The following is a 13,269-nucleotide window of genomic DNA, read 5'->3' as shown; positions in this document are numbered from 1 at the left end:
ACTGAACAAAAAAAATCTAATAAGACCGGCGCTTATGTGCAAATTGAGTTTGACCCCAGGCATTTATTGGAGACCCGGCGGCAATTGGGCCCTTATTGGAAGTTTTACGGTACTCGTGATGCTAAGATTACATATGGAGTGAATCTGTGGCTGTAAAGCATTACTCCAAATTAAGGGTGTTACAATAAGGATTTTATTTTGAAAGCCCTAAAGTGCAAGACATACTTTTACATTCTGGCTGACTTGACGCTGATTAAAAACAAGCACAAAACAAAACAAAACTGAATGAACGTGAACTGCTCATTTTAAGTGTGAACTTGCATAACACTGCCAAACAACATCACAAAGTCAACATCTCTCTCTCTCTCTCTCTCTCTCTCTCTCTCTCTCTCTCCCTCCCCCACTCTCTCTCTTCCAGGCCGGCCAGATGAATCCAATGACTCAGTTGTACTACAAGAAGGTGAGTCAAACGCACACACCACCCACCCACCCACCTACACACACACACACACACACACACACACACACGCACGCACGCACGCACACACACACACACACACACACACACACGTACACACACGCCACCCACCCACACCACCCACCCACACACACACACACACACTCTCTCTCTCTCTCACACGCACGCACGCACGCACGAACACGCACACACACACACACACACACACACACACACACACTCTCTCATGCACACACACACTCTCTCACACGCACGCACGCGCGCACACACACACTCTCTCTCTCTCTCTCTCTCTCTCTCTCTCTCTCACACACACACACACTCTCACACTCTCACACACACACACACACACACACACACACACACACACACACAATGAAATGTAAGGCATAGTTGTTGTCCTATAAGCAGAAGTAGTTTAGTTTTTCCAGTGGCAGACCCTGCCGTGGTTCAGTGAGCAGCTATGGCAGTTAATGAAAGAAACTTAGCTCTCAAAAAATCCTTCAAGTCAGGGATGGTAACAGACTGGTTTTTAAAAGCCTTAGAAATAAAGGGACGGGGCAACTAAGAAAGACTAAAGCCAACGTCTTCCTGGACATAATAAGGCAGGTGAAGGGGAACAAGACAGAGAAAGAGAGCGAACCAGGAATGGACCCATGGAGCTCAATGTGTCCTGTCAGAACAGCTCATCCATCATCCCATGGGACACTGATGACACCAGAGCCAACAGACAGCTCCCTCCACACGGGCTAGCTAGCACCTTTCCAATAGTGGCAGTTTTGTTGTGCTTCTATTGATTTTATTCTCTTATATTTCTATTCTCTTATTCGTTTTTACTACTTTATTTTGTTGCTGTACTTGCCAGCGCTTTTCCCGTTTGGTTATTATTTGACCTTAATGGGGTAACATTGGATTGAATCCTCCTTTATAGTGTATTATGTTATGTACACTACAGCACTAACTGGAACTATGCCAGCGGCTGGGAACGATTTTGTGGGTTTCCCTATTTTATCGGTTACTATTTTATTTTCCTAATTCAGGGATGTTTGAGCTATACAATTGTGCAATAGAGCTTGTTCATGCCGAACAGGTTCACTCTACTGTGGAGTTGTGCAATGTTGAATGTCCCTGTCTGTCTCTGTTATTGACGTTGTTTTGTAACGCCGGGTTGCGGCTATGTGCACTTTAATGCCCAAGACAAATGTGCCTCCGGGGACAATAAAGTATATCTCATCCCATCTCATCTCATACAGAGGGATAGCCTAGAGGTCGCTAACTATTTTAATGATTATTTTTATTGATTCAGTTTCAGAAGTAGGCAGACCCTTTGTGATGGCCAGCTTAGCATTGCTAAATGCAGCCTCTTTACTATACTTCACACCTATGAGGCAAATGTCAAAGAAATAATCCTCAGTGTCAAACTCAAGAGGATAAGGATGCTTGGGGACTTGACTCGGTTTTTCTTAAAAAAAGAAAAAAATATATATATCGTTGCTGTCGCGGCAGGACCTTCGAATCTCCAAAACAGCAACTTTTCAGGAAGTAAAAAAAACCTGTTTGCTCTTAAAATACTGAACCAAACGTCGTCAAAGTTGGCACATGTCTTAATTATAGTTAGTTTCCCGCTGAATGTGTCATTACTTTATTAATATCTTACCTGGATAAGCTCAAATAATGTTGTTTATATTATCAGTCCGACTTGGAAGCACTCTCTCCCGGCCAGTCAGGCGCTGATGGCCGCCTCCCCTCTGCTATGCACATGCACGAGCCCCAAGCTCCGGGCCGCGGGGGCGCGCGCAGCCGTGCAGCAGTGCTCTGAGCCTCTCAAGGCCGAGGCGGGGGCTTTGGCATGGTGATGAGAACAGTCTGACATAACGTTAGCCTGGTAAACCAGCCCGTCACATGAACTCACATTTCATTTGGTTATCCGTGGCGGTCTGGCCCCGGCGCCATGGGGAGGGTTTAGCAGAAGCTGCAGAGCGGAAGAGCCAATCAAGTTGGCCAATCAGGAACGCCACTAGCACTGCACTAACAAAACAGTAATGGCCGCCTCCTTGCCTGATCGTCTCGTGGAGTCATGTCAGCGTTTGTCTAGTTTAAACAGCCATAAAGTGCAGTTATTGCAGAAATAGACTCAATAACAACAATTAAACGAGTACAGGAGTATCGCCGCAACCGCAGAGTTTCTCGCAAACCACTCCAACACATCTGCTTGTTGCTACTTCCTGGAGGGGTGATGGTGGCTGTTTTCTTGGATCTTCGTAAGGCTTTTGACACTGTTAATCATACTGTACTTCTCTGTAAACTGTCCAATCTCAAACTATCTGCTAATGTGCTTAAAATGGTTACAGTCATATCTAGCAGGCCGTTCGCAGTGTGTCAAGATCATCACTTCGGAGAACCTGTACTATAGGAGTGCCACCACGCTCCATCCTGGCTTCTATATTGTTCAGTATTTATAATATCAATGACCTCCCCCTTTGTATGTAAGGGTGTTGTACACGGAAAAACCACTGAGATAGTCGCTGCCAAGCTATCTGCAGCAATGGAAAAAAGTTGCAGAGTGAACACAGAGAAAACAGTGTCCATGTACTTCTCAAATAGACAAAACTAAAGTGGCCATCCAAATATTTATGTAGCTGGTCATCAAATTAAAGATGTCAAAGAGTTTAAATACATAGCGATGATCCTAGTTTCCTCACGGACTTTTATGTCCCGAGGTACGCTATTGCAAACTTTCGATGAGAAATTCCCTATCAATGAAAACAGCTCAGCCTTATCTGAACGCCATGATTTGACCCCTATATTCAGTTCTGTATCTCATCCTGGTCTCATGCAAACACGACTACTCTTAACCTTTAACCCCTGTGATGATTGGATAGTTAATGATGCATTTATTTGGAAGGCTCGTCACGTTCTGAGTGTGTGTGTGTGTGTGTGTGTGTGTGTGTGTGTGTGTGTGTGTGTGTGTGTTTGTCTCAGGTGAGCTACTCACCGTACAGAGACCGCATCCCGCTGCAGATCGTCCGGGCTGAGGTCGAGCTGTCCGCCGAGGAAAAGGCCTACCTCACTGCCGTGGAGAAAGGTACACACACACACACACACACACACACACACACACACACACACACACACACACACAAAAAACACACACACGTGCGCGCACATGCACACAAACACACACACGCAGAGATTGGAAAAGTACACGTTTTCTTTACATAAGTAGAAGTACAGTTACTTGTGTAAAAAAGACTGGTAAAAGTAGAAGTACTGATTCCACTTGTTTACTCAAGTAAAAGTAAAAAAAGAAAATACAGGCTCTGAAATGTAATCAAGTATAAAAGTAAAACGTATTTCGACGAGCTGTTTTTGTGCAAACTGAACCTCAGGTCATTTGAAGATCAACAGAATTTTCCGGTACTCCGGTACTGGAGATGATGAAGCGGATACACAGCTCTCCGATTATAGTAGTATGGTAGTTTACCTGGAGTTATCCACTGCTCGTGTGTTTGGAGTTAAGGAATCCGATGTTGGTTTGTGGGTGTTGGCAGCTGAGGAGTTGAAAGAGCGTATCTAGCCATCTTACCTGGGTATGTTTTTGTTTTGTGTCATAGTCAATGGTCCTGGGGGGTCCTGAGGTGTGTGTGTGTGTGGGGGGGGGGGGTGTGGGGGGAGTGAGGAGGGTTTTTGTTTCTCTCTTTTGTTTTGTGTTTTGCTTTGATTTTCCTTCTTTTATCATCACTGTGGCTGGTGGTTCACTGGCTGTTATGATATGTGATCATTGTACGTTATGTCACTTTTAATTTTGAATTATACACACACACACACACACACACGCACACACACACACACACACACACACACACACACACACATATATGCAGCCCTACTCTAATGTGTGCAAAATGTGTATCGTTGAGATGAAAAAGGTTGATCCTGACTGTCAGATCATAACTGGTCTCCGGTCAACTTTTTCCATTCCTCCATTGATCTCTGCCAGTTTAACTGTCTACTCACTTATTATGACTGTTTTCCCCCCTTTTCTTTACTCTTGATTTCCTTTTCTTTGTCTTATTGTTTTCTTGTTTCCTTCTTGTTTCTGGTGTATTGTCTGCTTTGTACGGATTATTCTTATTAGTTGGTTTTCTGAAGTAGAGACCCTGAATAAACCTTCCAGGCTTTCCTGTCTCTACCTGCACATAATTTAATTGTTTCTGTTTATATTTTGTGCAAACAAATGAATGAGTAAAAACTAGGGGTGTCACGATACACTCAGTTCACGATAACGATACGATTAGATATTTTAACAATATTGTTTTGCGATCAATTTGTAAGTTGAGGGGGCATCCTCCACGCTAATTTGAGTAATTTCACCATTTTCATCCTCCGTGTCTGTAATGTCCCTCGTCTGTTCAAACAAAGCAATGAAAAGGAGAGCGAGCATGCAATCAGATGCAGATCAGTGCCACCATGTTCAGCTTATTTTTCTCACGATATGAGATTTCATCTCAACGATACATATTGTCACGTTTTGATATTGCGATATATTGTGGGACGATATATTGTGACATCCCTAGTAAAAACCCTCCCTGGGTGCTGTTTATTAATGATTTATTATTTGCTTATTGTCAGGCGACTATGCGGGCGTGAAGCAGGCGCTGCGGGAGGCGGAGGTGTACTACAACATGGACGTGAACTGCCTGGACCCTCTGGGCCGCAGCGCGCTGCTCATCGCCATCGAGAACGAGAACCTGGAGGTGATGGAGCTTCTGCTGGACCACGGCGTGCTCACAGCTGATGCGCTGCTCTACGCCATCCGCAAGGAGGTGGTGGGTGCCGTGGAGCTCCTACTGTCGCACCGCAGGCCGAGCGGGGAGAAACAGGTGTGTGTGTGTGTGTGTGTGTGTTCTTGTATAGCTATCTTCGTGAGAACCAATTTGAATCTTACACCTGGTATATAAATGATTTAAATAACTATAGGCCCATTTCTAAGCTTTCTTGCCTGGCCAAGGTATTGGAATTTCTTATAAATGCTCAGCTTCGAGAGTTTTTGACAACCAATGTTATTTTAAACCCTTATCAGTCTGGTTTCAGAGCTGGTCACAGCACCATCACAGCTGCCAGTCTTGTTGTTAATGATGTCACTTCTGCCATTGATAGTAAGAAACACTGTGCAGCTCTGTTTATTGACCTGTCAAAGGCCTTTGATACTGTAAACCATCACTTACTCCTGGCTAGATTGTCCTCATTACAGTTCGATGAAACAGCCTGTAACTGGTTTCGGGACTACCTTTCTGGGAGAACTCAATGTATAGATGCCAAGGGCTTGCAGTCTAGTCTTCTGGAGATAAAAAATGGTGTGCCGCAGGGCTCTATTTTAGGGCCAACATTTTTAGCGTTATATATTAATTACATTGGTGCCTCTATAAATAACTGTCAATTGCACTATTATGCAGATGATACTATTCTGTATGCCTGTGCATCCTCTGCAGAACAGGCTGTGAAAAATCTGCAAGTCGCATTTGATTGTATTCAGAAATCCCTCTTTGATCTCAGACTAGTTCTAAATGAATCTAAAACCAAGTTTATGCTCTTCTCACGTGCTAGAAACCAAGACATGTCACTAAATATCTGCTCCCTTAATAGTTCAATGTTCAACAGAGAGGTAATCCACAATGCAGGATCCAGACACAGTCAAGGCGTCGGTAATAATAACAACTCAAAGTTCACATCCAGGCTTCCAGCACTGGGGGAGAAGCATGCTTGAGAGGTTAGGTTTTCAAAGTCACGATGCAAACACAGTAGCAGACTGAAGCAGGCACGAGCAGCAGATAGCAGATAAGGAGCGGCTCCGTGGAGTTTGACAGCGTCAGTAGATCGAAGTGTCAGCAATGGCAGTCTGCGAATCAACAGGTTAAATGGGCCAGAAAACAGGTGTACGACATCATGGATGATTACATGGCTGATGGCTGCTGTACCCTCCTCTCATAGGCCGCTGCCTCCTGCTGGCTGCTGTACCCTCCTCTCATAGGCCGCTGCCTCCTGCTGGCTGCTGTACCCTCCTCTCATAGGCCGCTGCCTCCTGCTGGCGGCAAACCAGTCACCCGCCCTGAGATCCTGCATGCATATCACACGCCCACGTGGACGGGATTTCAGCACCTCAGAGAGCAGTGATGGGCAGTAACTCCCCAACACTGATTACTTAGTACCAGTGGCCAAACCCCCTGGCTTTCCTCTGATGACGCGGAAGTGAAGTGAAAAGCTGTAGTTCCTCAAATGGCCACTTGGGAGTCGGGAGCAGTAGGCATTCCACCCATGTTCAAATGCCCGACTTTCCAAATGAGCATGCCTTTTTCGATGTTTTACTGAGCCCTCCTCACTCCAAGCACCTCATTTCTAGACTTGTACATCTGTTTGATAACGGCACCACGGCCTCTACTGACAGAATTAGAGAGGCGTGGCATGGGGGGAAACTCGGTGTTGATTTGTCTGACATTATATGGGATAGGAGTCTGTCTTTGATACAACTCTGCTCAGTTAATAGTAGACACACCAGCTGATCCAATTCAAAGTCGTTCATCATCTTCATTATTCTAAGCATAAGTTGCACAAGACCTCCCCCTCTGTCTCACCATTGTGTGGCAGGTGTCAGGTGACACCTGCCACCTCTCTGGACTTTCCTACAGCTGTACAGCAGTCTCTGACACTGGGGACAACTGTTGCCAAAAAACTTCCAATTGTGGTCGACAGACATGATCTCTGTTATAAGGATGGAGAGACTCCGGTCCCTAAGGACCAATTCAATTAAAATAATTTGAACTATTTGGGACCCGTTTCTAGCCTAGCTTGATGAGGTTAGGGGCGGCGGGTGACTTACCCGGCTGTTCCCTCATTCACCTCTTACATGTTCCCTCATGCACCTCTTACATGTTCCCTCATGCACCTCTTACATGGTGTTCCCTCATGCACCTCTTACATGGTGTTCCCTCATTCACCTCTTACATGGTGTTCCCTCATGCACCTCTTACATGGTGTTCCCTCATTCACCTCTTACATGGTGTTCCCTCATTCACCTCTTACATGGTGTTCCCTCATTCACCTCTTACATGGTGTTCCCTCATTCACCTCTTACATGGTGTTCCCTCATTCACCTCTTACATGGTGTTCCCTCATTCACCTCTTACATGGTGTTCCCTCATGCACCTCTTACATGGTGTTCCCTCATGCACCTCTTACATGTTCCCTCATGCACCTCTTACATGGTGTTCCCTCATGCACCTCTTACATGGTGTTCCCTCATGCACCTCTTACATGTTCCCTCATGCACCTCTTACATGGTGTTCCCTCATGCACCTCTTACATGGGAATGTTCCCTCATTCACCTCTTACATGGTGTTCCCTCATTCACCTCTTACATGGGAATGTTCCCTCATGCACCTCTTACATGGGAATGTTCCCTCATGCACCTCTTACATGGTGTTCCCTCATGCACCTCTTACATGGTGTTCCCTCATGCACCTCTTACATGGTGTTCCCTCATGCACCTCTTACATGGTGTTCCCTCATGCACCTCTTACATGGTGTTCCCTCATGCACCTCTTACATGGTGTTCCCTCATTCACCTCTTACATGGTGTTCCCTCATTCACCTCTTACATGGTGTTCCCTCATGCACCTCTTACATGGTGTTCCCTCATGCACCTCTTACATGTTCCCTCATGCACCTCTTACATGGTGTTCCCTCATGCACCTCTTACATGGTGTTCCCTCATGCACCTCTTACATGTTCCCTCATGCACCTCTTACATGGTGTTCCCTCATGCACCTCTTACATGGGAATGTTCCCTCATGCACCTCTTACATGGGAATGTTCCCTCATGCACCTCTTACATGGTGTTCCCTCATGCACCTCTTACATGGTGTTCCCTCATTCACCTCTTACATGGTGTTCCCTCATTCACCTCTTACATGGTGTTCCCTCATGCACCTCTTACATGGGAATGTTCCCTCATGCACCTCTTACATGGGAATGTTCCCTCATGCACCTCTTACATGGTGTTCCCTCATGCACCTCTTACATGGTGTTCCCTCATTCACCTCTTACATGGTGTTCCCTCATGCACCTCTTACATGGTGTTCCCTCATGCACCTCTTACATGGTGTTCCCTCATTCACCTCTTACATGGTGTTCCCTCATTCACCTCTTACATGGGAATGTTCCCTCATGCACCTCTTACATGGGAATGTTCCCTCATGCACCTCTTACATGGTGTTCCCTCATGCACCTCTTACATGGTGTTCCCTCATTCACCTCTTACATGGTGTTCCCTCATTCACCTCTTACATGGTGTTCCCTCATGCACCTCTTACATGGTGTTCCCTCATGCACCTCTTACATGGTGTTCCCTCATGCACCTCTTACATGGTGTTCCCTCATTCACCTCTTACATGGTGTTCCCTCATTCACCTCTTACATGGTGTTCCCTCATGCACCTCTTACATGGTGTTCCCTCATGCACCTCTTACATGGTGTTCCCTCATGCACCTCTTACATGGTGTTCCCTCATGCACCTCTTACATGGTGTTCCCTCATGCACCTCTTACATGGTGTTCCCTCATGCACCTCTTACATGGTGTTCCCTCATTCACCTCTTACATGGTGTTCCCTCATTCACCTCTTACATGGTGTTCCCTCATGCACCTCTTACATGGTGTTCCCTCATTCACCTCTTACATGGTGTTCCCTCATTCACCTCTTACATGGTGTTCCCTCATGCACCTCTTACATGGTGTTCCCTCATTCACCTCTTACATGGTGTTCCCTCATTCACCTCTTACATGGTGTTCCCTCATGCACCTCTTACATGGTGTTCCCTCATTCACCTCTTACATGGTGTTCCCTCATTCACCTCTTACATGGTGTTCCCTCATGCACCTCTTACATGGTGTTCCCTCATGCACCTCTTACATGGTGTTCCCTCATGCACCTCTTACATGGTGTTCCCTCATGCACCTCTTACATGGTGTTCCCTCATGCACCTCTTACATGGTGTTCCCTCATGCACCTCTTACATGGTGTTCCCTCATTCACCTCTTACATGGTGTTCCCTCATTCACCTCTTACATGGTGTTCCCTCATGCACCTCTTACATGGTGTTCCCTCATTCACCTCTTACATGGTGTTCCCTCATGCACCTCTTACATGGTGTTCCCTCATTCACCTCTTACATGGTGTTCCCTCATTCACCTCTTACATGGTGTTCCCTCATGCACCTCTTACATGGTGTTCCCTCATTCACCTCTTACATGGTGTTCCCTCATTCACCTCTTACATGGTGTTCCCTCATGCACCTCTTACATGGTGTTCCCTCATGCACCTCTTACATGGTGTTCCCTCATGCACCTCTTACATGTTCCCTCATGCACCTCTTACATGGTGTTCCCTCATGCACCTCTTACATGGTGTTCCCTCATGCACCTCTTACATGTTCCCTCATGCACCTCTTACATGGTGTTCCCTCATGCACCTCTTACATGGGAATGTTCCCTCATTCACCTCTTACATGGTGTTCCCTCATTCACCTCTTACATGGGAATGTTCCCTCATGCACCTCTTACATGGGAATGTTCCCTCATGCACCTCTTACATGGTGTTCCCTCATGCACCTCTTACATGGTGTTCCCTCATGCACCTCTTACATGGTGTTCCCTCATGCACCTCTTACATGGTGTTCCCTCATGCACCTCTTACATGGTGTTCCCTCATGCACCTCTTACATGGTGTTCCCTCATTCACCTCTTACATGGTGTTCCCTCATTCACCTCTTACATGGTGTTCCCTCATGCACCTCTTACATGGTGTTCCCTCATGCACCTCTTACATGTTCCCTCATGCACCTCTTACATGGTGTTCCCTCATGCACCTCTTACATGGTGTTCCCTCATGCACCTCTTACATGTTCCCTCATGCACCTCTTACATGGTGTTCCCTCATGCACCTCTTACATGGGAATGTTCCCTCATGCACCTCTTACATGGGAATGTTCCCTCATGCACCTCTTACATGGTGTTCCCTCATGCACCTCTTACATGGTGTTCCCTCATTCACCTCTTACATGGTGTTCCCTCATTCACCTCTTACATGGTGTTCCCTCATGCACCTCTTACATGGGAATGTTCCCTCATGCACCTCTTACATGGGAATGTTCCCTCATGCACCTCTTACATGGTGTTCCCTCATGCACCTCTTACATGGTGTTCCCTCATTCACCTCTTACATGGTGTTCCCTCATGCACCTCTTACATGGTGTTCCCTCATGCACCTCTTACATGGTGTTCCCTCATTCACCTCTTACATGGTGTTCCCTCATTCACCTCTTACATGGGAATGTTCCCTCATGCACCTCTTACATGGGAATGTTCCCTCATGCACCTCTTACATGGTGTTCCCTCATGCACCTCTTACATGGTGTTCCCTCATTCACGTCTTACATGGTGTTCCCTCATTCACCTCTTACATGGTGTTCCCTCATGCACCTCTTACATGGTGTTCCCTCATTCACCTCTTACATGGTGTTCCCTCATTCACCTCTTACATGGTGTTCCCTCATGCACCTCTTACATGGTGTTCCCTCATGCACCTCTTACATGGTGTTCCCTCATGCACCTCTTACATGGTGTTCCCTCATGCACCTCTTACATGGTGTTCCCTCATGCACCTCTTACATGGTGTTCCCTCATGCACCTCTTACATGGTGTTCCCTCATTCACCTCTTACATGGTGTTCCCTCATTCACCTCTTACATGGTGTTCCCTCATGCACCTCTTACATGGTGTTCCCTCATTCACCTCTTACATGGTGTTCCCTCATTCACCTCTTACATGGTGTTCCCTCATGCACCTCTTACATGTTGTTCCCTCATTCACCTCTTACATGGTGTTCCCTCATTCACCTCTTACATGGTGTTCCCTCATGCACCTCTTACATGGTGTTCCCTCATTCACCTCTTACATGGTGTCCCCTCATGCACCTCTTACATGGTGTTCCCTCATGCACCTCTTACATGGTGTTCCCTCATGCACCTCTTACATGGTGTTCCCTCATGCACCTCTTACATGGTGTTCCCTCATGCACCTCTTACATGGTGTTCCCTCATGCACCTCTTACATGGTGTTCCCTCATTCACCTCTTACATGGTGTTCCCTCATGCACCTCTTACATGTTGTTCCCTCATTCACCTCTTACATGGTGTTCCCTCATTCACCTCTTACATGGGAATGTTCCCTCATTCACCTCTTACATGGTGTTCCCTCATGCACCTCTTACATGGTGTTCCCTCATTCACCTCTTACATGGTGTTCCCTCATTCACCTCTTACATGGGAATGTTCCCTCATGCACCTCTTACATGGGAATGTTCCCTCATGCACCTCTTACATGGTGTTCCCTCATGCACCTCTTACATGGTGTTCCCTCATGCACCTCTTACATGGTGTTCCCTCATGCACCTCTTACATGGTGTTCCCTCATTCACCTCTTACATGGTGTTCCCTCATTCACCTCTTACATGGTGTTCCCTCATTCACCTCTTACATGGTGTTCCCTCATGCACCTCTTACATGGTGTTCCCTCATGCACCTCTTACATGGTGTTCCCTCATGCACCTCTTACATGGTTAGGGTTAGGGTTAGGTCTTACATGGGAATGCCCAACTTTGTAACAGGATGAAACATCTTTCCACATGGTTTTGGTCTATATAGCTAATTTCACCTTTTCATAACAACTGTAGGGGGGTCAATGTTTATATAACTCGCCCGTTTGGAGTAAAATAGATGATAGAAAAGCGGGTGATTGACAGATCGCCTGTCCAGTGATCACGCAGCTTGCCACTCACAGACCAATAGCAGGCGGAGCTGCGGCTCTGGGAAACGCCCATCTCACGTGAGCTGCGTAAGGACTCAACCCGTTCCCTCCCACTCTGCTGACGGAAAGAGATACTGAGATACTTTGTTACATCATTGCTGCCAGAATGAAAAAATAAATGGGAGAGACCATTGCTTTGTTTTTATAGATATGTATAAATATATACACACTGTATCCATCACTTCAGGTTTGAGAGGCTGCAATGTTTACAGTTATGCAGTTTGGCCGATTGTGGACTCCTGTAATCTGTTCCATTAAAGTGGATTCAGTTGTAAAAGGAGCTGGCTTGTTTGTATGTCACTTTTTCAGGGGTAAATAAAAAAGTAACTTGTAACGTGACTAGTAATGTAACTTAACTTTTGAAACAAGTAATCAGTAAAGTAACTTTTATTATGCCTCCGCCGGCGAAGCCAGGCCGAAGGCATTATGGATCCGGGTTGTCCGTCCGTACGGCCGGATGTCCGTCCGTCCGTCCGTACGGATGTTTGTTAACGCCATATCTGAGGAACGCCTTGATGGAATTTCATCAGATTCGCCTTAAACATTCACTTAGGCCCAAGGATGATCTGATTAGATTTTGGTGGTCCAAGGTCAAAGGTCAAGGTCACTGTGACCTCTCGAACGCCATTTTCAAGCTTGTTAACGCGATATCTGAGGAACGCCTTGATGGAATTTCATCAGATTCGCCTTAAACATTCACTTAGGCCCAAGGATGATCTGATTAGATTTTGGTGGTCCAAGGTCAAAGGTCAAGGTCACTGTGACCTCTCGAACGCCATTTTCAAGCTTGTTAACGCGATATCTGAGGAACAACTTGACGAAATTTCATCAGATTCGCCTTAAACATTCACTTAGGCCCAAGGATGATCT

General features: G+C 46.1%; 1 protein-coding gene across 2 annotated transcripts in view; it reads left to right on the top strand.

Moving 5' to 3' along the window:
- Nucleotides 1-427: 427 nt before the first annotated feature.
- trpc5a (transient receptor potential cation channel, subfamily C, member 5a) overlaps nt 428-13,269 on the top strand; it is a gene marked incomplete at both ends in the record, with an annotated part of 171,682 nt that continues 158,840 nt past the window's right edge. For both annotated transcript variants that reach the window (XM_083640792.1, XM_083640791.1), the window contains 3 exons: nt 428-460; nt 3,461-3,563; nt 5,111-5,361. In XM_083640792.1, coding sequence (XP_083496918.1) covers nt 428-460; nt 3,461-3,563; nt 5,111-5,361 — 387 coding nt within the window. The remainder of the gene's footprint in view (nt 461-3,460; nt 3,564-5,110; nt 5,362-13,269) is intronic.

This window comes from Poromitra crassiceps (assembly GCF_964638095.1).
Source record: "Poromitra crassiceps genome assembly, chromosome: 7".
NCBI lineage: Eukaryota > Metazoa > Chordata > Actinopteri > Beryciformes > Melamphaidae > Poromitra > Poromitra crassiceps.
This window is presented reverse-complemented; position numbering and strand designations above follow the sequence as displayed.